The 25950-nt window shown below is 43.9% G+C and overlaps 1 protein-coding gene across 1 annotated transcript in view; it reads right to left on the reverse strand.

Moving 5' to 3' along the window:
- SLC71A1 (solute carrier family 71 member 1) overlaps positions 1 to 25950 on the reverse strand; it is a 39298-nt gene that overhangs the window by 1700 nt on the left and 11648 nt on the right. The window contains exons 3-13 of the mRNA XM_083156947.1: positions 23795 to 23890; positions 18085 to 18147; positions 14177 to 14304; positions 13982 to 14096; positions 12726 to 12944; positions 5240 to 5353; positions 4955 to 5026; positions 4153 to 4265; positions 3158 to 3255; positions 1106 to 1266; positions 1 to 524 (exon numbers count right to left, since the gene is read on the reverse strand). The exon at positions 1 to 524 is cut by the window's left edge and continues 1700 nt beyond it. Coding sequence (XP_083013073.1) covers positions 318 to 524; positions 1106 to 1266; positions 3158 to 3255; positions 4153 to 4265; positions 4955 to 5026; positions 5240 to 5353; positions 12726 to 12944; positions 13982 to 14096; positions 14177 to 14304; positions 18085 to 18147; positions 23795 to 23890 — 1386 coding nt within the window. The 3' untranslated portion in view covers positions 1 to 317. The remainder of the gene's footprint in view (positions 525 to 1105; positions 1267 to 3157; positions 3256 to 4152; positions 4266 to 4954; positions 5027 to 5239; positions 5354 to 12725; positions 12945 to 13981; positions 14097 to 14176; positions 14305 to 18084; positions 18148 to 23794; positions 23891 to 25950) is intronic.

Raw genomic sequence — 25950 nt, forward strand, 5'->3', positions numbered from 1 at the left:
GTAACCTGCTGCATTTCCGACTCTACCTGAACCACAGACATATATGTCCATACAGATTTCCGCATTGAAATCTAGCACTGGAGGAGAGGTGGTATACACGTATACATATCCTGATGGACACAATCAGGTTGTAGGTAGAAAAGGCTTGGAGATTTGCCCTGCAGGAACGGAGGCCACAGGATAGACATCCCATTCGGTGGAGAGGACTCTTGGTCAGCAATTCCATGTCAGAGGAAGAAGTTGGTCCTGCAGGTGGCCTCAGCTTATTACTGATTGGAATGCAACTACATGAGCAGCAGAAGCCAATAAAATGGCTGTCATACATTGGTGTCCTGCAGAAGAGGCTCCTTGCCCTCGCCAGGTGCTGGGGGACTGTGTGGATGGCTGTGCCCTGCTCCATGCTTCTTCCAGTTGCCGCTGCGAGCGTTCAAATTGGTGTGTTCTGGAATAAACAAAGCTACAAGCAGAGCCAGCAACACGGAGCAGGCTCCAAACAGGAAGGGAGGTCCAGGGATGATAGAGATCTGCAGAGAGGAGGAGACTTAATGGACTTTCTGACAATACATATACATTTAAGTCTCTAGCTAGACACATCTAAATATTAAATTAAGAATACAGTATTAGCTGCCATTCATACACTTAATTATAATCTCGTTTGGTAGTGTGGCTGCCAACATCATATCATACCAGAGAAGACTTAAGGGGTGTACACACGGTTCAATTTACTTTTGATCTGTACACATTCCATTTAGACTATATAGTACAAATCTATACAATATAGTCTTGCCTGCAGAGTTAATTTTTCTACTTGATTTTGATGCCGCGGATCGGGGTCAACTCGAAAAGCGCTAGATTTCGGTTATATATAAGCAAAATCAAAGAGAAAAATACAGTACATGATGGTCTTCTGACACAATTACAAACAACTGGAGTCTTAAAAGCAATAAGGAGTGAAAATATAAACCACAGATTTTTAAGTCTAAAATGTAGGGAATCAGATTCAATTTAAAATACAAAATACTGATGTCCGTAATCTCTCGCTGCGTGGTGTGTTAAGGCTAGATGTATACGGACACATCTGTATTATGAAGCTGTATTAAGGTACCGGTTGTAAATGCGAAGTTGCCACCTTGTCCCTCTGATCTGTGTCTCCAATAGGGTTTTCATCAAGTTCCACATGAAAGATGTAAAATATAAAGCCGTACAGGGCAGGTCCAAGCCCGTTGCACAGACCCCGGATTCCTGTGATCATCCCCTGCACAACACCTGATAAGAGTGAAGAATATGACTATTTATCCTGCAGTATCTGACTGTATATGATAATTATGTGACTGCTGACATTCAGAGGTGAAACAGCCCATTTAGCAGAGGTGCATGTTTCTGGTAATACAATATAGTGACCATGGTTACACTGCCATCCTGCACTGTGTTTACCGATTAACATTGTCCTGGATTTATCATCTGTAATACAGAGCTGGGATTAGGACGTTCAAATCATTCCGCTCTACAGTTCGGTTGGCTATAGAAGTCTGTTTAAAGGATGCAAAACTTCCACTTTTGTTTACCTTAGTATACAGATGGCTTAAAAAAAATTGTGTACTTGTTTCCTAGCACGGCGCCCGTCGGGGTTGATCGCATGCCTAAAGTTAAGGTACTTAAGGCATGCGATGGACCCGATTTTCTGACTTTAACAAGCTCAATTGCCGGTAAAATCGCGTCCATCGCGGCCCCTAATAAGGGGCCGCGATGCGACTGACGCGATCAACGCGATTTTCCCATAGGGAACAATGTTAAATTAATTTTAAAGTGAAAATCGGGTTGATCGCGGGCCATTATAATGGCTCGCGATGCGATCAACCCGATTTTACATAGGTGACAATGTGAGACAATGTGAAATGGGCCAATATGGATACCTGTGAAGCCTGCGAGGGGACGCGGATACCTGTGAAGGTATCCGCGTCCCCTCACGGGGCTCGCCACACATTCTATTCTCAACTCCACGCCGACGTGGATAGTAAGGGAATGAAAAGGTTGGAGGACGCATACCGCCGCCCCTCGCGGGCTCGCCACGCTTCGGGTTGGTGTCAATACTGGGGTGGCGTTAATGGGGGGGGGGGGGGGGGGGGGGGGGCATTTGAAACATCAGGGGGGGTTTTCTATGAAAATGGGGTGTTGTGGGGCATTTTACATTTAAATCAATGCAAAATCTGGTCTCAGGGACCATTTCACATTGATTCCAATGTAAAAAGCGGGTCGATCGCATCGCATGCGATTTGGTTGGCATGCGATCGACGCGATTTTCCCCACAAGATACTTACAATCAAAATTGGTGGCGCTGTACTAGGAAACGTACCAAACATTGGGTTACATATATTAATATTTAATGGGTAGGGATTCTGCTTTACGACTCATTCATGGTTATATAAATATATCAAAGGAATGCGAGTCAGTGAGTCAGTCAGACCAAGAAGACAGATAATTACATTTAAAGGAAATCCTGAAAGATTTAATTTTGGGGATATATAGTGATAACTGCAGGGTAATGGGCCCCATACATCAGCAATCACAATTAATGGATTTCCAGATCCAGGGATTTTTTGGCCAGATAAATGGATTTTACAATCTATCTGACTTTGCCCACACATTACAGATTTATTTCAGTGATCGGCAGATTTTTCCATCTAAAGATTGCATCTTCATATCTGGAAATTGCCCAATCGATTGCTGTTCATAATGTAAATAGATGAAGATGACGAATTGGGAATGCCCACATATAAAAAAAGATCTGCAGATAATACCAGATTATTAAACATGTTTAAAAACCTGATTAAGCCATTGATTTGCGATTTTGATTGGGATTGCCAAAAGGGGGAGCCCACACATCTAAAATTAATTGTGGCAATCATCTCCATATCTGAAAATCGTCACAATTAATTGCTGATGTATGGGGCCCTTTAGTCACTGGCGGAGAGCATTCCTTTATACATGAAGTATGAATTACATTCAATCATTTAGTTAATAGAATGGCTTATCCTCATAATATATGGCAGCTGCTCTATTTCAGAAGAGTCATTGCTTGACTTCTACTCGCTGATGTAATAAACCATTATCTTTGCTATACGAATAGATTGCGTGCAAAAGATTTCGTTCCACCCACCTTGCTGGTCAGCATCTGCAGTCCGTGAAACCAGGGCGCTGACTGCAGGGAATGTAATACTGGACATGGCAGCGACAGCACCAGCAGCCCACATCATCCTGCCAGTTCCAAGAGAATGTACAGTCACAATCATATTACAATCTCATTGTACATTGCAAGGTTTTGAATACCGATGTGTAAATGTGGACTTCCTCTCCTCATCTTTGCTAGTCAAAGCTACTTACTTCTGCATTTACTTGCTACTTCTATCTTAAGCACTGTCGAGACCACATGGTGTCGACCTATTGACTGTTTAACTAGAAAGTTTAGATTTATCATCCGGATATGGTAGAATCTTCAACCCAGGGGGGGTTGGGAACCTAGCCCTGAGGGAACTCTATCATGCCTTATTCCTGGTCCCTCTGGTGGGTGCAAACATAACAATGGTAAAAGACAGTTGGTAAAATCCTAAGCAGAGCACTGAGAAAAGAGTGGGGGACGGAACATTCCAGTTATAGGATGAATCCAATAATTTGCTCAATAACTGCTTAGATCTTGAGAACGCTTCCAGATCAACATTATTCTCTTTTCGGTAGGAGTCGTTGTACAGTACATTGGTTTGTCCTCTTTCTAATTTTGCCTCTACTTAAAAAACAAAGAATAGAGTACAAAGGATAGATGCTACTCGGAAAGCATAAAGTAGTCATTTATATTATACACTGACACGTAACTAATACTAATCTGCATTTAAATGACTGATAAACCTCAGCAACAGTAAATCCCCTATATGTAGAAGTGCAAAGGGAGCCAGTTTATTGTAATCACAATACCAAGTTTGTGGTGTCTCTGGTTTCAGGATGTGGTTTATTGACATAAGCAGGGATTATGAGATCATCTGTGTGCAGGGAAAGATTTTTCCAGTGTTCCAGTGGTAAGGTCAGAACAAGCTTTTAGAAATCATACCACCAAAATATCCTAAATGCAAGGCATCAATTGCTATAAAAGAACTTCCTTACCAAGGTTCCGATCCAAAGCCATACCAAGCCAGCTGCAATATCTGGAAGCCCAGACCTAGTAGAATTGTGTTCTTGTTTCCAATAGACCTCATGAGTAAACTCAAGACAATGGTCTATATAGGAAAAAAAAAAAAGATATAGATAGATAGATATACACACACACACACACACACACACACACACACACACACACACACACGTCAGATAAGCAAATACTAGACAGGGTTCTAACCCCCCCCAACATTGCAACATTCAGATATTTTGAGATTTAGAAATAAAGATGCATGACTTAACCCTTACATCATGAGCATACGTTCTTAAGGGGCAAAGAAACGGGACGATTATAGCCCATTTCTAAGTGATCTGTCTAGATTGCTTAGTAATTTAGCACTGATCGCTCCATGTGTATGCCTCATAGTAAAGGCAATGCGCGGTCCCCCACATCGCCATTGCCGGCTCAGATCTTGACCACATATAGTCAAGATCTAGTCAAATGCCAGTGTTCTAATCAGAGATCACTGGTTAGCACAGATTGCCTATACACACATCACTGTGTGTGTATGGGTGATCTAGCCACCGGGAAGCTCAAGGGCAATTTACCTAGACTACATTACTCAGCACGTAGGCTAGGCAAAATCACCACGTTTGTATGAGCCTTAAGGCGCATATCAAGTTCGTAAAGACTAGATCTGAGCCCAACTATCAAACACACAACGCATCGCTCAGCCCAAATGTGCAGATGGGGATGATGAGATTGTTCCTAGTCATTCATTGGAAGAGGAGTGCAGGTAAAACCCCTCACCTGTGCGATGATGGATAAGATGCCCAGTACGGCTATGAAGGCTGCCACACTTTCCGGTGAAAATTTCATAATCTTACAACAGAAGAAACAAATCCGTAAACACAAACGTTTATGAAGTATATAAACAGTAAAATGAGGCTTAATAACAAATTTGCTAGTCACTTATCATCATCTGTGAATATAGGGAATAGGTGTAAGAGATGGAAATGGAAAGAAACAACCTGTCCCCATGAAGTCATTCACTGCTTGCTAAACAAGGGCTCCTATCCTGGCAGTATTGCTCACCTGTCTGAGGTACAGGAAGAAGCTGGAATACTGTCCGGCCTCCGGGAGGTAGGAGAGGAATACGGTGATACAGATCAGCAACACAATGGAATCTTGGCCAACCTTCTTCAGAGACTGAGAAAGTTAAAAAACAATAAAGAGATTAAAATCTAAAATGCATTAAATTCTCATTACACAATTGTAGTTCAGTTAATTTAAATCCAGACATATTAATTAAGCAGGAACAGAGAGCAAATTGAAACAAACAAAAAAGATGCCATGTAACTAAAATGAATTTCAGCAAGACTACGGTACCAATAGCTGCCCACAAAGCACACTCCGCTATACAGTGCAAACAGACAAGTGCAGCAAGAGGTTAAGCAGACCAGGCAATTTTGCAACAGCCAACTTTATTACTACAGGACAATGAACGCAGGAGAAGGAGATGTATGAAATTAGCCATCTCTATAGTACAAGCAGTGCTCATGTAGCGTGGTAAGGAGCATTAACTGTTTAGTACAGGTTAACCCTGGTCAATATGCGGGATGCAGTGTATATCCCGGCGTTCAGAATCCCGACGCTGGAATCCCGATCGCCGAAATCCCGACACTTTCTCCCTCTGTGGGTGTCCACGACACCCCTGGAGGGAGAATAAATTAGCGTGCCGAGCGTAGCAAGGCATCAGGCCCGCTGCGTGGCGAGCGCAGCGAGCCCGCAAGGGGGGCCGATCCACGTCCCCCCCTTGTCGGGATTTCGGCGATCGGGATTCCAGCGTCGGGATTCTGACCGCCGGGATTTAATACTGAATCCGAATATGCAACTTAACGTGGAGATGATCCCCTAATTAATTTGCTGCATGTTAATTGGCATCACCGCTTAATAGGAAGTAACACGGCTTTTTGTTCACTTCCCCAGAGCAGGTGTTGGGGGGAAAATCCTATTTTAGTGTAGAAATGTTTGGGCTTTGTTTAGAAACCTGTGTCATGCCCTTGGAGCAAATTACTTGGGACAGGTATATGGGAGGTGCTGTATTGAAGGGAAAGGTTTTTTTAAGCATTGGCATTACAGATTTTTAGGTCGAGATGGTCATTAGGTTGACATGGAAAAAGTCGACTTTTTTCTTTTAAACCGGAATGTCAACCCAGTCAACAAAAACACTAAAAAAGGTACCAGCGCATCCCCTCGCAAGGCTCGCTGCGCTAACCATGCTTCAGGCCTGGTGCCTCGCAACGATTGGCAAACTATTTTATTCTCCCACCATGCCCTAGTGCAGGGCTGGGCAACACCGGCCCTCCAGATGTTAATGAACACCACATCCCAGGATGCTTTGCATTAGTTTTGTTATGTGGCCATGCTGAAACTGATGCAAGGCATGCTGGGATGTGTAGTTCATCAACATCTGGAGGGCCGGTGTTGCCCAGCCCTGCCCTAGTGGATGGTAGAACATGAAAAAATGCCTGTAGGCACATGTTGTGTCGACATGGACAACGAAAGTAGCACCGCGTCCACTCGCAATGCTTCAGGTACTATTTTATTCACCGACCATGCCCTAGTTGATGGTAGGGCATGAAATACCACCTGTTGGCTCAAAAAACAGTAAAAAAAACCCATAGCGACCTAAGGACCCTGTCAATTTTACCCATGTCGACCCAATGACTGTATCCCAAAATGACAGGAAAAATCAATCTTCAGGCATTTTAGATTGTTATTCAATGTTATTTTGCACAATTTGACATATAGGCCGATTTCCCTATATTTAACGCAGCCATCATCTTAGAGAATGAATCACCCACATAAAAACAGACTGATGCAGAAACAATCCAATGTGGCCATACATGTTGGCAAGTGCGTGTATCAGTTTAATTTTAACTGGGGTCTCTGCGGTTGGCAGAGAACATCAATACACAAGCCATAGCAATAATCTTCTGACTGCATTTAGCAATTTATTGTGGCCAGATCAGTCACAATATTCATTTTGATGGCTCCATTGGGCCAAACACTGATATTGCAAAGTACCATATATACTCGGGTATAAGCCTACTTTTTCAGAACATTTTTTATGCTGAAAAAGCCCCCCTTGGCTTATACTCGAGTGAGGGTCCAACTTGAGTCAATAAATTTTCCCAGTTTTTTTGTTGTAAAAGTAGGTGCCTCGGCTTATATTCGGGTCGACTTATACTCGAGTATATACGGTACATGGCCGGCATACTAATGTAACATGCTATACAATTGTTCCAGTGAAATTCAGTTTTTGGAAATAAGGGGTCACTACTGCTGCACTATGATACCTCTGGTACATCTGGACCAACCGTTTTTTTTTTCACAGGCTGTGCACAATGCTCTGAGAGAGTGGGACATAAGGGGGTGAGTAGTGGTGCCCTTTTCACAGCTCATAGGATTGATCCCGGCTTTAGTGCTAATGTCAACTCATTGGTAGGTTATTGTTTGTGTGAAGTTTCCTAACCTTATATACCCTGCTGAAGTCAGTGTGTTAGATATGTGTAGTTGTACTGCCTCACAGCACTGAGGTTGTGAGTTCAGGGCGTTATTTGGTGGCGTTTGTACAATCTCTGGAAGCTCCAGGTTCCTCCCACAATCCTATAACATACTGGAAGCTGGATTCAGACCAAAATTAACCATAATGTGTTGGGTTTGCACATGTTAACTTCACCGGGACAGGAACTGATGTGAACGATTATTACCCAAAATATGTTCACTGTATAAATTTAAATCCAATCTAATCTAATTACAGCTTCATCTAGTTTATGTGCCAGATTTCATGAGAGACAGTCACTGCAGTGTTTAATGAGGAAAATTATGTTCCTGCATGTTTCAAATTTTTATGGGAAGATCTCGAACAACATTAATGAAAGGATGACGTTTCTCACAGGATGAAAACAGCCAAACACTGGTGCACATTATATCCGGTACATGAGATTACCAGGCTTAAAGGAACACCATCATGTTTTGGGTTTCTTATTGAATGTAAAAGTTGTGTCCTGAAATGAAATGTTTTAGAAACAGTGTGTATGAAGGTTTACTGCATGCCTTATAGAAGTTCTCCAGCACCACGCACACAACAAGCTAGGTTTAGGCTGCCTAATACATGGCCAGCTTGAGCTAACTAAAAGGTGCCCCATACAGTCGCCCTGGATCCCCTTGAACCGCCCAATACACCTTATGCAGTCCTTTTAGATATGAGGTATTGTATGCGATCCCAGCCAAGCCTGCCAGGTGCCTCGGTGAGAACACTTCTCTATATCGCAGCCCGTGCGATCATCAAACCCATGTGAATATCCCAAGCGTATGGGCACCTTAACACTAATTTATCTACCTTCTGTTGTCAATTGTGGTAATAGAACACTGATACAGTTACTGCATCCTTCTACAAAGCCAACACAGTATCACAAGCCCAGAGAAGCTAGGACCGAGACCTGCATTCCTGCTATGGGCGATGTGTACGCTATACATGAAATCTCACCCTACAAGTCTAAGGTACACCAAATATAGGACAGTGAAAAAGAGTGTAGGTTCCCAACTTCCAAGTTACCCATCTAAACAATAGCCGACCCTGAAGAACACCCCCCCCCCCCCACGTCAGGGTACCAGCAGACGGGATTCTGATGTCAATATACTTCGTGATCCCACTAGGCTGTTTTATCGGGACACTGTGGCCTGCCCAATTTTTAAAGGGCCCTGCCCCTCTAGCAGCGCCCCGCTAAAAAAAAGAGCCTGCTGCTTGTCCCGCCAATGTGCCCGGGGAAGCCCAGCGCCGCTGTAGATGCCTGATGGCAATGCCCCATCCGTCGGCCAGTCATACCACACCAGTCTCCCTTAATGAATTTCGGTAAGCTTTGACTAATTTATTCATTATTTGGGGCACTTTAAGGTGGTGTTGAAGACTTTCATTGAACTTAATCTGTATATATACACATATAACTTTATCTATATGGCAAGCGCTGGCATACTATTTATATTTGAAACTTCTATATAGATAAGCAAGCAGCCCCATACTAGCTGCTGTTTGAAGAGCACGCCATAATTGTATATAAATAAACATAATGGGACAAATTCAATTAGCCAGAGGCTGCATCACATGTCCTGTTCTCCCAGTTAAAATGCAGAGTTGCTCAATTTAGAGACCTGAAAGCAAACTGTGCGCACCCACAATGCAACAGTCAGTACCTAATTCTTGTTGGTTATAAGCTAAAATAAGGGTTAAAAGCTGCCTCAAGGCTGCTGGCAGGTCTCTAACTAAATAGCTCTGGGCAACCTATCTGGGAGTACAGACCTCGTGACTCAAATTGCCCCCATGAGTGTGCTGTGTTTATACATAAAAATAATGTATATGATTGCGTTCCTTTAATGAGACAAGTACCCAAGTTCTGAATTTTATGTTTTCACACCAGTGGATGAAGCCTGTTTCATACGGACACACATGGATTGAGAAACATATAAAAGAATAAGCAGCTTACCTGTGGTAAAGCTAGGCATGCAAATGATGTTTAATAATACTAAACCTTTAAAACTGTGAAACAGAGTAGCATAATTGTTTAATAGATTACACTTATCAACCTGCTTGCACATCGTCCACTGCTCAAACTGTCTGACAGCATATATACATTACATACATTATCGTCTCATCAACCGTTCTTAAGTCATAACGCAAGGGACACATGTAGCCTTCCACAGGACAGAATACGGTTTAGCATTCTACAACTCCAGATTATTCCCCAAAAAAGGAAACCTATTTGCCATTCATTTTTTTTTTTTTTAACAAAAACAGGAGACATAATCCAATACATCATGGTACCAAACAGAAGAGTAGTTTGTCTTAACGCCCCCATCAACTAGAGAGGTATTGCATGCTGTACCCCGCAATCTCACCTGGCAGCTGGGGGGAGGTAGGATCGCATATGATGCATTGTATGCGGTCCTTTTGCATACAATGTATGCAATTCTAGCCAGGGCTACGGGCTGCAACAAATACTCATGGCAGCCTGAAGGAAAGGCGAATGCGATGTGCATGGGAACGCACCTCACATCGCAATTGCAGGTAAATGACATGTGTGGCTTCATGTGTTCTGCTGCAGCAATGCTTCAGAATCGCACTAGCGGATGCGAGCCTTTATAAACCTAATCCCATGATCGTTTTTATAGGACATACTTTGGGTTACATTTACAAATACCCCTTTCACCCAGTGCCATATTAAGCCTTTGAAAGGCCCGGGGCACTTTAGACAGGGCGGCCCCCTTGCACTTATTATTACTGGCAGCAAACTGCATAGGACAATATTACACTGTCAAAACACACAGTAAAGGCAGTATAAACTTGGTCAATGGGTAACTGCAGGAGGGAAAATATATATATATATATATATATATATATATATATATGTTTTTTTTCACATGAAAAGCCTGTGTTTGTCCCTCTGCACCTTACTCTGTAGGAGACCTCACAGTCCCAGTGCTGCCTCTGATTAAAAACCCTCCCATGACTAGGTTGCTGCTGCTGTCCTCCATGGGCCTAAGAAGCATGTAATGAGCTCCACCAATCAGAGCTCAGCACAAACCTCTCAGCCTCTGCCCTCTTGTGCAACGTGTCATGGGACTTAGTCAACTCCCAGTAATGCACTGCACACTTGTGCAGTCAGTGTGCCTTGGGCACCCCATGAGCAGCACCATTAATCATTGTCACATTGGCAGATGGGTGAAGTTGCAGCACTACCCCACTCCCATGCAAAAAATCTTTAGCTTAAAAAAAAATAAAAAAATTATATATATATAATTTTTTTTTTAAATACATGCCAACCACAGGGGGCACCTAGCTAGATGGAGGCCCAGGGGTACGGACCCCTTTTGCCTCTGCTTTAATCCAGCCCTGCTTTCACCTCACACTTATAGCCTGGGTTATTTCTGGGTCGAGGTGCAGCGTGAAAGCACTAAAAAAGCGAATAACCAAGGTCAAATAACCCAGCAATTTAATGTGGGTTTGAAGTAGGTCGCCCTGCTTTAGCGATATGAAAGCAGTATTAAGCTTCTGAAAGTGAAAAGTGGGGATGTTGCCCATAGCAACCACATTCTAGGTATCATTTCTCTATTGCATCCTAGAAAATGACACAATAGGATTGGTTGCATTAGGCAACATACCCACTTTTAGAAACTAGTTAATTTTTACTGGCTGGATGCAATTAGCTTATATATGGAGTAATTAGCTTATTAAGCCCCAAACTTTAATTTACCCGTTTATTAACAAATTCAGGCAAAGATCACACACTGGTTGACATTTCACGTTGGCTCCTAATTATTAATTGGTGATATATTGCATCTGAACGTTCTTCTTTTTCTTTAAACTTGAGAAAACCAATTACAGATCAGTGGCAGAAAATAGACCATTAGTTTGTGACAAGCAGGGAGTGTCACTAGAGAAGAACCAAACTGGACCCTGCTGATGCCATTCAAATCACTCAGTAAGCACCCAAAAATAAATACATCCTTGTAATATCACAAATAAAAGGTTGACTCGTATACGGCATTGTCACTGACTATGGTACTTGCTTCCTAGCAGGGCGCCCAGTTTTTTTTACGTACACTACCGTAGCAAAATCGCATTGCATCTCATGGGCCATTATAGTGCCATGCGATGCAATTTTTTAATGTCATTTATTCACTGCTCTGTTGGCCCTAGGGGATTGCATTGCACCGCCCGAAAAATTGCATGAGATTTTATAGGGTGCGATGCCATGCCATTAGCTATACACTTGTATGACATACAATGAGATTTCACTGACCCCCCCACACGCCACCCCGAAGCGTGGCGAGCGCAGCGAGCCCCGCGAGGGGCGTCGGAACGCGTCCTCCCGACCTTTTCATACCCCCACAATCCACGTCGGCATGGAGTTGATTTTATATAGTGTGGCAAGCGCAGCGAGCCCCGAGAGGGGACGCGTAATACATGTAAATTAATCTGCGTCCGCTCGCCACGCTTCAGGCTCGCCACACTATATAAAATCAACTCCATGCCGACATGGATAGGGGGGTATGAAAAGGTCGGGAGGACGCGTTCCGCTACCGCTTGCCGCGCTTTGTGGTGGCATTGATATTGGAGGGGTCAGTGAAACCTCATTGTATGTCATACAAGTGTATAGCTAATGGCATGGCATCGCACCCTATAAAATCTCATGCAATTTTTCGGGAGGTGCAATGCAATCCCCTAGGGCCAACAGAGCAGTGAATAAATTACAAATAAAAATAGCATGGCATTGCACTATAATGGTCCATGAGATGCAATGCAATTTAGCTACGGAGAATAGCCCTGTACACTTACAGCGTACTGGGCGCCCTGCTAGGAAACAAGTACCCTGACTACATACAGTATATTTCTTACGCCCATGACAACGGACTGATAAAAACAAAGATCAACACGTTTTTGTCATACAGAACGCCATAATTAACAATAATCCATATAAGGCAATATAAATGTAACCACTTGTAAACTGTCACTTACTGCAAATGGGTCAGCCTGTTCCCAAGAAATTGGGGCCCCCCAAGAAGCTGGTCTCATTTTCTCTGGAAGAGATTCCGGAACAGCTACTAAGATGAAACAGATGTCAAGTAGTGCAATGGCTGTTGCCAGCAACACCACGAGAGAGTCACCGTACACATGACTCAGGTAAGCTCCAATGGCTGGACTAGTGACCAGGCTAGCTGCAAATGTGGCAGAAACCTGCAAAAAAAAAATAGATAACAGATCAAGTTACCAATTTCCTTTTATTGTTGACGTAAGCCGCCGACACAGACAAGGCCTGGCAGCTCAGTAGAGTATCTAATTTGGCAGCAAATGTGGGTGACTAACACGGAAACAGAGAAAAGAGAAGGACCAGCGCCAGTATATTATTGGATGCAAGTGTCAGATCCCTCAAGTACATGTAGTTTAATCAATAAGGTCAATGTATGTTAACCTGCTATGTAAGGTACAGAGAAATCACGGGTGTGTTAAAATAAAAATAATCTTAAAAAAAAAAAAGAAAAAAAAAAGTTCTATATTTATGTGTATAATTAAGCCGATCATAATTCACTTGCAACCTGACGTAACTTGGGAATTGTTTACGGAAAGAGAATCTGAGCAAAGAGCAAGTGTTTACAGAAGGGATTTACTTTGCTTTTCATAAAACTGTACAAAATGGTCGTTAAAAAAAAGCACCTGCAATGTCTCCAAGCCTCAAAATGCTGCCTGAAACGAACCTGAACCAATAACCTACTTAGAAAATGAAGAGTCAGCTACTCTGTGCTCATTACAGATGATACAAAGCTGAACCGTTCAACTGAGAACTTTTGTCAATAAAAAAAAAAAAAAAAATCATTTTTTACAATGTGTATCATCTAATAACTGACTAGTACAGCAGATCAATGTATTAGACCACAGGTTCTCAAAGTCGGTCCTCAGGACCCCACACAGTGCATGTTTTGCAGGTCTCAAGTCAATCAAGTGAAATAATTAGCTCCACCTGTGGATGTTTTGTGTGTGTCAGTCAGTAATGGGTGCACCTGTCATGTGACCTGGAAAATGTGAACTGTGTGGTGTCCTGAGGACCCGGTTTGAGAACCAGTGTATTAGACACAGGATAAGAAAGGCACATATACTGAAATATATAGAAAAACGTAGTGATTCTTATAGCTTGTAATAATTACAGCAGACCTTACTACTGTATATAAAAGAAAACTTTGCATTTGCAGGGGTTGATGGCTCAGTAATGCACTTACCAGTCCATACGCCATACTCCTCTCATGCTCCTGTGTTATATCTGCCACGTAAGCAAACACCACAGAAAAGGTTACCGCAAACACACCTGATACAGATATAACTGCAAAGTACCACCTATAAAATACAAGAATCAGCGTTTTACAATGTTGCATAGACAGATGTGTACTGTATGCCAGACAAGGATTAATACATACCATGGACTGATCTTCATCAGTGGTATGGGAGCACAAGTGAAGAATACGGTTAGCAGCAGGAAAGACTTTCTTCCCCATACATCTGACAGCGCCCCTATCAAAGGAGCGCTGAGGAAGGACAATAAACCCTGGAGGGACATCATTAAAGAGATTAATGCCAGTGACAACTGCTAGATGCGTTACCCATGCAAACACATAGAGACGGGTACCTACATGCACAAGCCAAACATGACCTCATTTCATATTGACATAACCAGTTTACTGAAGATGCATTGTAATCCCATGACCAAACGAACACATTTGTCATTAACTAGGAACTATGTATAAATCAGTCACAGAAAACGACACAGGAAAGATTACTGGTGCATCGCGGTAAAACGTGTTTGTATAAAGAACATTAGACTGAAGTATAAAATAAATGGTACAATTACCCAGAATGCAGTCCGCTCTCTAACTGGGAATTGGAAATTTTCATTTAGCTTTATTATTACCAATAGTTTTTAAAGGCACTCTATTCCTGAAATCTATTCCAGGTACAGCTATGAACTGCATACATTCCATGAACAGTTATATAGAAGTGATTATGTGCTCTCCCTTCCCACATTCCTGCCTCCACTTCTCAGGAATGAGCCTGAATTCTGGGAATTCTATAAAATGCTGTTTACGCATAGCTGTTGGAACGAGCAGTGGAAACAATATGCAGTAGATAAGACAGACATGTGCTTAGGTATGATATACAAAGTACAGGCACTGTTATAGAAACTGTCCATATTCTAGAAATAAAATTGGAGCTATCCTGGAAAAATAACCACCTGCAAGTTTGTTTTTATAGTCTATCCCTGCCCTCCTAAATTAATGATACCTGTGGGGGTTCATCCGACTTACATCCCTATCCCTTCTTGCCAGTCATGGGTGATTTAAAAGCTCAGTCATTGGAAAGGCTATATTGAGACCCTTGTAAAACTTCTGCGTACGGCACGGCTACTGGCTGTGCGGAGTTTCACCTCCCGGCGCCAGCCAGAGCGTGTGACATTGCCCTCAGTGTTCCATCAGGCAAACCGGCTGCAAGCATTGTCTTACTGGGCACATGCAGATTATGTTTCCACATGTAAAGATACAGACGCATCACTGAGAAAACTCGGTCTCAGAATGCAAATATTAATATATTAATCCAATATTCCCAAAATTTGCTTAGGAAAATCAGCCAATATTTCATCGAAAAGCCAGGTGGAGTATCCATTCCCATGCCGAGGGCCAAGAAGGGCCTACTGGTGGAGCAGAGAAACACTTGGTCGGACGCTGACTGGCTGGCTGGCTAGAGTCTGAGGCTGCACTGTGCCCCCGGGGAAACTCGGGGGTGCCGAACATGCACGGGTGATCCCCAAATCACCATGCACTAGTAAGCACTAGCACTGCGCACTTCACCCTCTAGGTTAGGCTTCACGTCCGTACCTCGTCCTTTTGGATGAGGTAGGACAATTTTTCACACCCCCACCCCGGCCTTCTGGCTGGGGTCTCTTTATTTATTCATTTTCCCTCTCACATTCTTTGTTTTCTGTAGTTTGTCACATTTTTTTCGGTTGTGTGGTTTGAACCTTATGGGCCCATCCACTCCCCAACGTACCGAATCTCTCATCCTTTTGGGGAGAGCTTCGTTCCCCTCAAGGGCGACCCCGAGCTGCAAGGCGGAGGGAAGCCTAATGCGGGTCTCTCCAAACCTTCAGGTGCGGAGGACCCACTGACCTAGCCCTTCCGGGGGTTGAGGAAAGCGGGTCTCTTTAATTTCGGCAAAGAGGACCCACTAATCCCTTTTTCCCCCTCTTCGGACTTATGGCTGAGAGGGGTTAGGGGAGTTCGGGGCCCTTCTCCTTTGGGAGAGGGTCCATTCAAACCCTCTATGCACGTGTTTAGGCACAGCACTGGTGGTGGGAGCACACCTCGGGCTCCTGAGTTTCTTCAAACTCATGAGAAATCTAATCTTATGCACTCACACAATTTACTTTATTTCCACCTTGAGGTGTTAGACCAAAATGATGTTGCAAGTGCTTTCCTCTTGTCTCCACCAGGTACTACATCATCATCATCGCAACAACTCTGCGCTTAAAAAATGGTGTGAAATATTTTGCAGTTCAGTCTTATATGTCAGAGTGGATAAAAAAGCAACATGGATTAGTCTGTTCCTTATTTTTATGGGGTGTGGTCTTTTATCAGTTAAAGTGCACTGCAGTGATAAAAGCGGAGACTGTGGATTTTGGAGCACAACTGACTACATATAGTAAGGGCACAAAGGAAATAATCTTTCTGTACACATAGGGTTTGGAACTAGAAATCTCAGCATCACAAAAGCCACAGGCTGACCAACAGTGTTTTATATACTACTGCTTACAGCGGCCTGTGGCTCTCCAGATGTAGTCCTACAGTATATGATACCACAGTCCTCACAGTCAAAACATTATGTCAGCATGTCAACTTCAGTAAGCCGCATGGGTGAAATGCTCTAAGCAGCACTCAGCACTGATGTCAGCATAGTGGCAGGTGACAACCTACCTTAACCAATCCATTAGAAATAGATCAAGCAAATGCAGCCAATCAGAGGCCCACCCAGTGTATACAACATTTTTCTCAAATTCTGCTGCCATCGCTGACACCCGCCAGCACTCCTTCACAGCGCTAAGCTACTCAGAGGGACACCACCCACTCTCTTCCAGCACTCGATGTACCATTGCAGACGGCATGCTACATTGGGTGCTGGAAGAAGGTACTTTAGGCACCACAAGATTCAATCGCTAAAGTGTATGGCGAGCATAAGATAGAACACCATTAGCATGATGGTCAACAGTGCTTACTGTTCAAACACCTGCTGCTATCTAAATCAACAAGCTGCAGGTGTCATTGCCCATATACCACAAGCCAGGGACAGTGGCTGCAGCGTCTTCTGGCTGCACAGGAGTTCTCATGCATGTCAGCGAGTTGGCCGAAACAGAGCAAAGACACTAGGGCTGGTTGGTGTGTGGTTTTCAAATCCCCCACTTCGGTATAGCAGATACTAATAATTCTCTCCGCTCTGGCTTCCTGCATTACCTCGTTAGTGTGGTCAAGCAGGAAACATTATAACCGCACATAATGTACGGTATAAAATTTCCATAATAGTACAAAGAATACATTATCGCAAGTAAAAAAATGTAATAACACAAAACCACGAAAATCTAGAGCACAATAGGTATATTGCAGGATTGGTGCAGACATTGGCGACAATTCAGGATCGCTCTGTGCGATTCGAATTTGGCGTTTGCACGTGTGTATTTCTGTATAAATACGCACCGCACCATTCGCTGTGTCGGAGGAGGGCTGGGGACTGCCCAGCTTTTGGGTGTTCCCAGCTAGGGGCAGACAGCTGACGTCACATGACAGCAACGCTCTTGCCCTCTTCGGCAGACTCCGGCAACCATCGAATGATCCCCCCCCTTTGGCAGCATGCAAGGGGATGTGATCACATACATCCCATCGCATGTTACCGAGGGGATTCGGCTGGGCGGCATTATACTGATCGCTAAGCAGCGAATGACCGCTGCTTACCAAGCGGTCCTGTATCACCCCCATTGTGTGTAATAACTTCCACTGGTTGCAACCTCCCCCTACGAAAGATACTAGGTAAGGCAGCCATATTGAGCGCAACACAAAGGATTACAGTGGGTTGAATTAGTTTTGCCTAGAAGATACTACAGAAAATTGGTTGTTGCGGCGTCCTCATTTTACACACATATTCACTTAAATACACACTGACTTTTCATGTAGAAAGTAACTGCATTTGATGGCGTTACGCTAACAATACTATTCTCCCAGTCCGCTGGATAGAAAAACAAGTCATTGTAAAGGTTTCAGATTCCAAGGATGAGCAAACAACTCACCTTTACTCCCTGGATGAGGCCATTCATCAGAAATGTGTGCTTAGGGAACGTTTCATGTAAAACCTGCATAGGTGATGAAAACATAGGAACAGCATGTGTTATTTTAATGCCCAGTAAATAGACATGAATAAAGCACTTCGGACACTCATCACAGAAACAAATGATTTCTAACAGTGGTGTCAAACTCACAGTACAACAGCTGTTGTGGAACTACACATCCCAGCATGCTTTGACACAGATTTTATAGAATTGATTGCTAAAACTGTAGCAGGGCATGCTGGGACATGTAGTTGCACAACAGCTGGAGGGCCATGAGTTTGACACCGCTGATTTCTAAGGTACTATGAATTCAGATACTGTGCACTTAAAAAATTTATAAAAAAAAAAATCATCCGACAGGAGACAGGCACATAAATTTCTTCAACCGGGGTGCTGGCTCCTCCCCTCTACCCCCCCCCAGCAAAGAAACTGTGCCCTAGGATAACGTATGTGAGGTAGGATTTAACATGAACAAGTAATGTGGCGAGATTCGCACCAGCACACCACAACACTCAACTAAATTTAGTTAACCCCGTTATTGTGTCATAATAACATTATAACTTTTAAAATCACTGAGTGATTTGTAGGGAGCAAAAAGTCACCAAACTCAGACGCTCCAACTCAGGTCAACGGATCTGTAAAGTACCACAGAGTACTGAAGCCACTGTCTCGCAACCTGCAAGAACAGCTGGAACAAGATCACAATAATTGCAATCAGACCACCGCACTGAGGCGGGCGCTCAGTATCCCATATAAACTCAGTGAAAAGGATTTACCGGTAGGTATTAAAATCCTATTTTCACTATCATTCATATGGGATACTGAGGTCTTAATACATTGGGAAGGTCCCAAAGCTTCCAGAAAGGGCGGGAACGTGCGGAGCCTGTTGCAACACCGCCTGCCCAAACTGGGTATCATCACCTTGGCCACGGTGTCAAATTTATAAAATTTGACAAAGGTATGTTGACCTGACCAAGTGGCAGCTCTACAAAGCTGCAAAGCTGAAACACCCCAAGCAGCCGCCCACCACTCTTGTGGAGTGAGCTTTCACAGAAGCCGGATCCGGAACAGATCCACCTAGCAATATCCCGCCCTATCCTGATGAAAAATCAGATAGGGGCTCTTACATGAAAGAGTGCGCAGCTCAGACACCCTCCTGGCCGAAGCCAGGGCTAACAACGTCACTGTCTTCCAGATGAGGTGCTTCAATTCTGTAGCATCCAATGGTTCAAACCATGATGATTTTAGGTAATCAAGAATCACTTCCAGGGTCCATGGTGCCGTTGGAGGCACAAACAGAGGCTGTATACGTAGAATGCCTTGTAAAAATGTCTGGACTTCTGGAAACGCATCCACTTTCTTCTGAAAAAAGATAGAAAGGGCCAACACCTGAACTTTTAAGGACCCCAGACGGAAGTCCATGTCTAGGCCCACCTGCAAAAAACGCAGAAGCCTTCTTGTTGACTCTTGAGGCCATCAGGTCTATCTGCGGTACTCCCCACAGATCTGCAATGCTCACAAACACCTGGGGATGAAGTCCCCATTCCCCGGAGCGAAGTTCGTGGCAGCTGAGAGTCTGCTTCCCAGTTGTCCACCCCGGGAATGAAGATAGCTGAAATCGCCACTGCATGAAGCTCCGTCCAGACAAGGTTCGTGGAGGCTTCCATCATGCAGGCCCTGCTCTTTGTCCCTCCTTGCTGATTTATATATGCACCTATCATTGTGTTGTCCGACGACCTGGATCGCCCGATGTTTCAAGAGGGAATGAGCCTGCAATAGAGCGTAATAGACCGCTCTCAGCTTCAAGTTGTTGATATGGAGGTGTGCTTCCACAGGTGTCCACTTCCCTTGAAAGTGTACCCCTTGTACACTCCCAAGCCTAGGAGGCTGTCTGTCGTCAACAGAATCGAGTCCTGCATTCCGAATCTCCTTCTTGCAGCGACCACTGCAGAGACTGTCTTGCCTTTGCTGAAAGGCGGATTAACCTGTGCATGTGTGATCCGGACCACTTGCTCAATAGGTCCCACTTGGAACACTCTGGAGTTGAATCTCCCTAACTGGAGGCCACCATTTTCCCCATGCACAGGTAAACTTACACCTTCTCTGGGGTCAGTACTTCCAACAGTAACTGCTGCAGTGCGGCAATCTCTTCAGCTGGGAGAAACACCCTCCTCTCCACTCCAATATCATCCCCAAGAATTGGAGATGCTGGGTCGGCACTAGAGAGGACTTGGGTATGTACAGTATCCACCCGTGGTCTGACAGAACACGTCTGGTATTCTCGATCGCCTTATGAAGGCTCGTCTCTGACTGCACCTTCAAGAGCAGGTCGTCCAGGTATGGAATTATGTTTATCCCCTGAATCCTCAGAAGGAACATCATTTCTGCCATCACCTCGGTGAAAATGCGTGGAGCGGTGGACAGGCAAAACGGTAGGGCCTGAAACTGGAACTGTTCGTCCAGTATGGCAAATCTTAAGTACGCCTGGTGTGGACCCCACACACAGGTATGTGAAGATAGGCAGCTTTCACATTGATGGATGCCAGGAATTCTCCCTCTTCCAACCCTGCAATGACCGCCCTTAAGGACCCGAAGATAAGGGTTCAAGGATTTTAAATTGAGGATCAGTCTGACGAGCCGTCCGGCTTCGGCACCACGAACAGGTTGGAGAAGTATCCCTGGTTCCGCTCCAGTGCCGGTACAGGTATAATCACCTGAGCATGTACCAATTTCTGCACCGCTTACCAGAGGATCCTCCGATCCTCCGCAGCTGCTGGGAGTCCCGAAGTGAAAAACTTTGGAGGGGGTGGTCTTTCGAACTCCAGCTTGTAACCGTGTGAAATAATATCCCTGACCCACGGGTCGAGGGATGAAGCATCCCACACGTGGCTGAAATATTTCAGCCGAGCCCCCACCGCAAGATTATCTCGAGGTGGGAGGAGCCAGTCATGCAGAGGGCTTGGGTGCAGCTGTGCTTGCACTACGGTCCCGGCTGGAAGAGGCTGCTGCCTTTCTGGTCTTACTGAGCTGTGGTGCCATACATAGCTCACAAGCGACTTGTGATGTATGATTTGCAGCAACAAGTTTGCTCCAAGGTCTACAAGTTATTTTTCTCACCATTTGAGAAAAATCTCCCCCTTGACACATTTCAAACAGTCTTAGTACACAAAGATAGTGTCAGACAGATAGTAGCTACGTGTTTGCTTATATCTGTATAGATGTGTAATGTGCACAATGCTTAAAAGGCAGTGGGGGGGGGAAACCCAGAGGTATGAGGGGACACCAGCACCCTGCAACCTAGTCCCCTAGATAGAAGGACTGGTAGTAAAAGGCATGTATATACAGATATATATATCTATATCTATCTATCTATATGCTCCCAAGTGGCTGTTAAGCACACTGAAGCGCTGTATAGCGCTATACTTGCTGTCTCTGCTTTCAGAATCTCTCTCTCCCAAGGCTGCACCGCTGAAGAGTGTTTTTCTGCTGCTGTAATGGCACCCATAGCATGAGAAGAAGCAGGAAGCAGTGTATAGGCATGCTTAGAGGATCTGGTCCCGCTTGGAGCTAAGCCCCGCCCATCAGATGGTGCCTGGGCTATGCTAATGTTTAGACTGGCGCCCTGTGTTAAGAAATGGCTAACAGCAAACACGGACCATGCCCTGGTGGTCCAGTGGCAGTCCCTGGCATCTAGTATCAGCGGGGCTGTCAGCAGTTCCTGTGCAAGAACACCGCCGCCATCTTGCCGCACATGAACCGGGTACCCCACTGTGGGGACCCGGGTAACACTCACCACTCGACTGCTTCATGCTGAGCCAGGGGTGTGCGCCATGCTGGGGGTGTGCAAGCTGCAGCGCAATGCCCGCTGTAACAAGCACCCCCTTAGGTCAGTGGACCTGCAGCAGGAATCAGTTCGGTACCTTAAGAGGCCGGCAACTGTCCCTTCCCCCAGCTTCCCTCGAAGCAGGGAAGCCCAAACAGCAACCCCAAAATAATAAATGTAAGGTAAATTGAAGAAAACACTCTGGAGCTCCAGGAGTGTGCATCCTCTCCTGAGGGCACATTTTCTAAAAGAAATTTATGTGCCCGTCTCCTGTCGGATGACCTCTATTCCCCATTGAATTATTTGATAAATCTTTGGACCGGTTTATTGTTGAAAAATTCAACCAAATGTATTTTTTACACACACAAAAAGTAAAAATAAAACCAGAAGCAGTTTCTGATCAAGAAACAAATAAAAACCATAAAAAATAATGAAGATAGAGATAGATAGATAGATATATACATACACCACCCAATAGTGATTTGGCACCTATAACAATTTCAAAGGGATTGTTCGTAATCTCCGACTCAATTAGGAAGAGGCTTTGTTCATCCACAAGATGTATTTTTATTAAAAAAAAATTTTTCGGATGTCAACAGTACATAGAAATCCCAACGCGTGTCGTCAGAAATGACTTCATCAGGGGAATAATAACAGGTCTTCCATATAATGATGACCTTATTGTTCTTTTTGTGAAGAATCCATCAGATAGGGAAATGTTCCCTTTAAATAAGGTATTAAAATGTAACAAGAAAAATTCCTTTTCTTTGGAGCAAGTCTATTTTTTCAGTTGGAATAAGACTCCATATTCTTTTAAAAAAAAAATTCGCAAAGATTTGGACATCCTTCCAGAAACTACACAATTGTATAAAATCACCAATCAATTGTGTGGTGATGCCAATCCAGATATGTGACTTCAGAAATGACAAGCCTTAAGCCTGGAGCTCTGTCTCCTGCAGTGCTGGATATCTGAAGGATAGCACTGCAGGAGACAGAGCTCCAGGCTTAAAGGTGCCCATACACGTACCAATTACCCGGTACTTTTTGTGCTAAAATAGCATCGCATCCCATGCACAACAATGCTATTTTAGCACAAAAAGTACCGGGTAATTGGTACGTGTATGGGCACCTTTAGGCTTGTCATTTCTGAAGCCACATATCTGGATTGGCATCACCACACAATTGATTGGTGATTTTATACAATTGTGTAGTTTCTGGAAGGATGTCCAAATCTTTGCAATTTTTTTTTTAAAAGAATATGGAGTCTTATTCCAACTGAAAAAATAGACTTGCTCCAAAGAAAAGGAATTTTTCTTGTTACATTTTAATACCTTATTTAAAAGGGAACATTTCCCTATCTGCTGGATTCTTCACAAAAATAACAATAAGGTAATTATTATATGGAACTCCTGTTATTATTCCCCTGATGAAGTCATTTCTGACGAAACGCATTGGGATTTCTATGTACTGTTGACATCCGAAAATACATCTTGTGGATGAACAAAGCCTCTTCCTAATTGAGTCGGAGATTACGGACAATCCCTTTGAAGTTGTTATAGGCGCCAAATCACTATTGGGTGGTATGCTTTTGTGTTAATTCCCTAACCCTCAGGGAATTTAGTGATTGGGCTGCCTCATTTATTTGTGTATAATCAATTAATAACAGAGTGTAGTGGAATTTTGGAATATAATATATATATATATATATTTAAATAAAACACAACAGCAAGCAGGAACATGTACAGAGGATTCTAAATGAGCATTACATTGTTTAAATGCTTGCTAATTACAGAAATAATTAAGGCATAATCCCCAGGATAATAAACCCCCCCCCCCCCTTAAACTTACCACCAAGGTTGGAGCAGTAAGCAAGCCCCAAGCAAAGAACTCAAGGAAGATCACGATGACTGCATGATAGACGCTTGGAGAACCAAACCCCTGAGGCTTGAGAGAGACAAGGAGTATTAGAGGCACAGGAGTCAGAACATAAACTAGTTTTAACAAAGCAGAGTATCAACTTTGCAGCAGCCGAATGGTCCCCATACATTAGGCCAACTTGTCGGAAGTACAAGTCAGACCTAATTTCCCGAGCCCCCCCAGCAGCTGCGCAGGAGAGCTCACTCTGGTAGGTCCTCCATTGCGGGGGAGCACAACTCCAGGCAGACCATAAGATTTAGCAAATCTTATGTGCAGCCCGTCCGACCTCCCGACTCCGTTGCACACGGGGCCGCGCATCGGGTCGGAGGGGATGACTCATATGCAATTTGAGACAATTTCACGGCCCGATTAATCAAAATCTTGCCCAAATCGCATAGTGTATGGGGGCCAGAACACATTGTGGGTGCTAAAAAGCATCTGTGATGTGCCTCTGATGGGTCAGATCCAACAGATTGAACGTGAAGCAGGTTCAATCTGTCGGGCCCAACCCGATGCGCACAGTACCACACATAGGGTTGGATGGGGTGTCAAACAGATCTGATTTGGCCTGATTTCTCGGCCCGCTCAGTCTGAATCGAGGGAAATTGGCCCAAATCATATAAGTGTATGGGGAGCAGAGGCGGCCAGTGTGCAACAACATATCATAACGTTAAACTGAACTGAGAAAAAAAAAAAAAGGTATTTAACAGGCCTAAAACTTGGAGACATGAATAATAAACTGAATCTAACAAAAAAAAAAAAAAAAAGACATAATAAAGGGAATGTTAAAAGCTCAAAAGATGGAGAACAAGAACAATTGTGCCATAGTTTTCATTGAAAATGTTAGGTTTTAATGGTACTTGTGTATTATCACGGCGCCCAAGATTTCCATCGTACGGCATCGTATTGGTCGCATCGCATGCAATGCGATTTGACCCGATTTTAAATAGTAATCACCCATCAGGGTGCCTGTACAATGTTAAATGCACCCCCATTGTTAACGCCACCCCCAGTATCAATGCCAACCCGAAGCGTGGCGAGCGTCCTCCGACCTTTTCATACCCCCACTATCCACGTCGGCGTGGAGTTGATTTTAGATAGTGTGGCGAGCGTAGCGAGCCACCGGGCCCGAAGCGCTGCGAGCGCAGCGAGGGGGCGCGGATTACTTCACATGTAATCCGCGTCCGCTCGCCAAACTATCTAAAATCAACTCCATGCCGACGTGGATAGTGGGGGTATGAAAAGGTCAGAGGACGCGTACCGCCACCACTCTTCGGTTTGGAGTCAATAGTGGGGGTGGCGTTAACAATGGGGGTGCATTTAACATAGTAATCCCCCATCAGGGTGCTTGTACAATTTAAAATCGCATTTTAAATGGCATGCGATGCGATATTTTATTGTACAGTGCGGGTCTTTGGACCCGAAAATCGGGTCCCATCGTATCCCTTAATTAGTGGTATGCGATGCGATGGGCGCCGTGATAATACACAAGTACCATTTTAATTCTCCTTGCCAACCTGGCTACAAATCACACAGGCCTCAGACAACCAGTTCACAAATCAAAACTGACAGTGGTAAGCTGTGCAACAAATCACACAGGAAATCAAAGCCGACTCGGCCTTCTCTGCCAAGGCCCAAACTGGATGCAAAAGGAATTGAAACTGTATATGTAGTCATGAACTTCCTGAGAAATAACGTGCCCAAATTAGAAAAGCAGTTTTATTTAACTAAACCCATAAGCAAACAAAATTAATTATTTAGTAATTAACATTCAGATGGAAATGAGAGCTATAAACAAAGTATTGTAGATATATACAGTGCATCCAGAAAGTATTCACACCTCTACACTTTTTCCACATTTTTTTTGTTATAGCCTTGTTCCAAAATGGAATAAATTCACCGCCCTCCCTCAAAATTCTACACACACCCCAACACAAAATACTCCATAATGACAATGTGATAAAGTTTTTTGGTAGATTTTTGCAAATTTCTTAAAAATAAAAAACGAGGAAATCACATGTACATATGTTTTCACAGCCTTTGCCATGAAGCTCAAAATTGAGTTCAGGAGCATCCCGTTTCCACTG

Source organism: Crinia signifera, chromosome 8, assembly GCF_055691185.1.
Source record: "Crinia signifera chromosome 8, ASM5569118v1, whole genome shotgun sequence".
Lineage (NCBI taxonomy): Eukaryota > Metazoa > Chordata > Amphibia > Anura > Myobatrachidae > Crinia > Crinia signifera.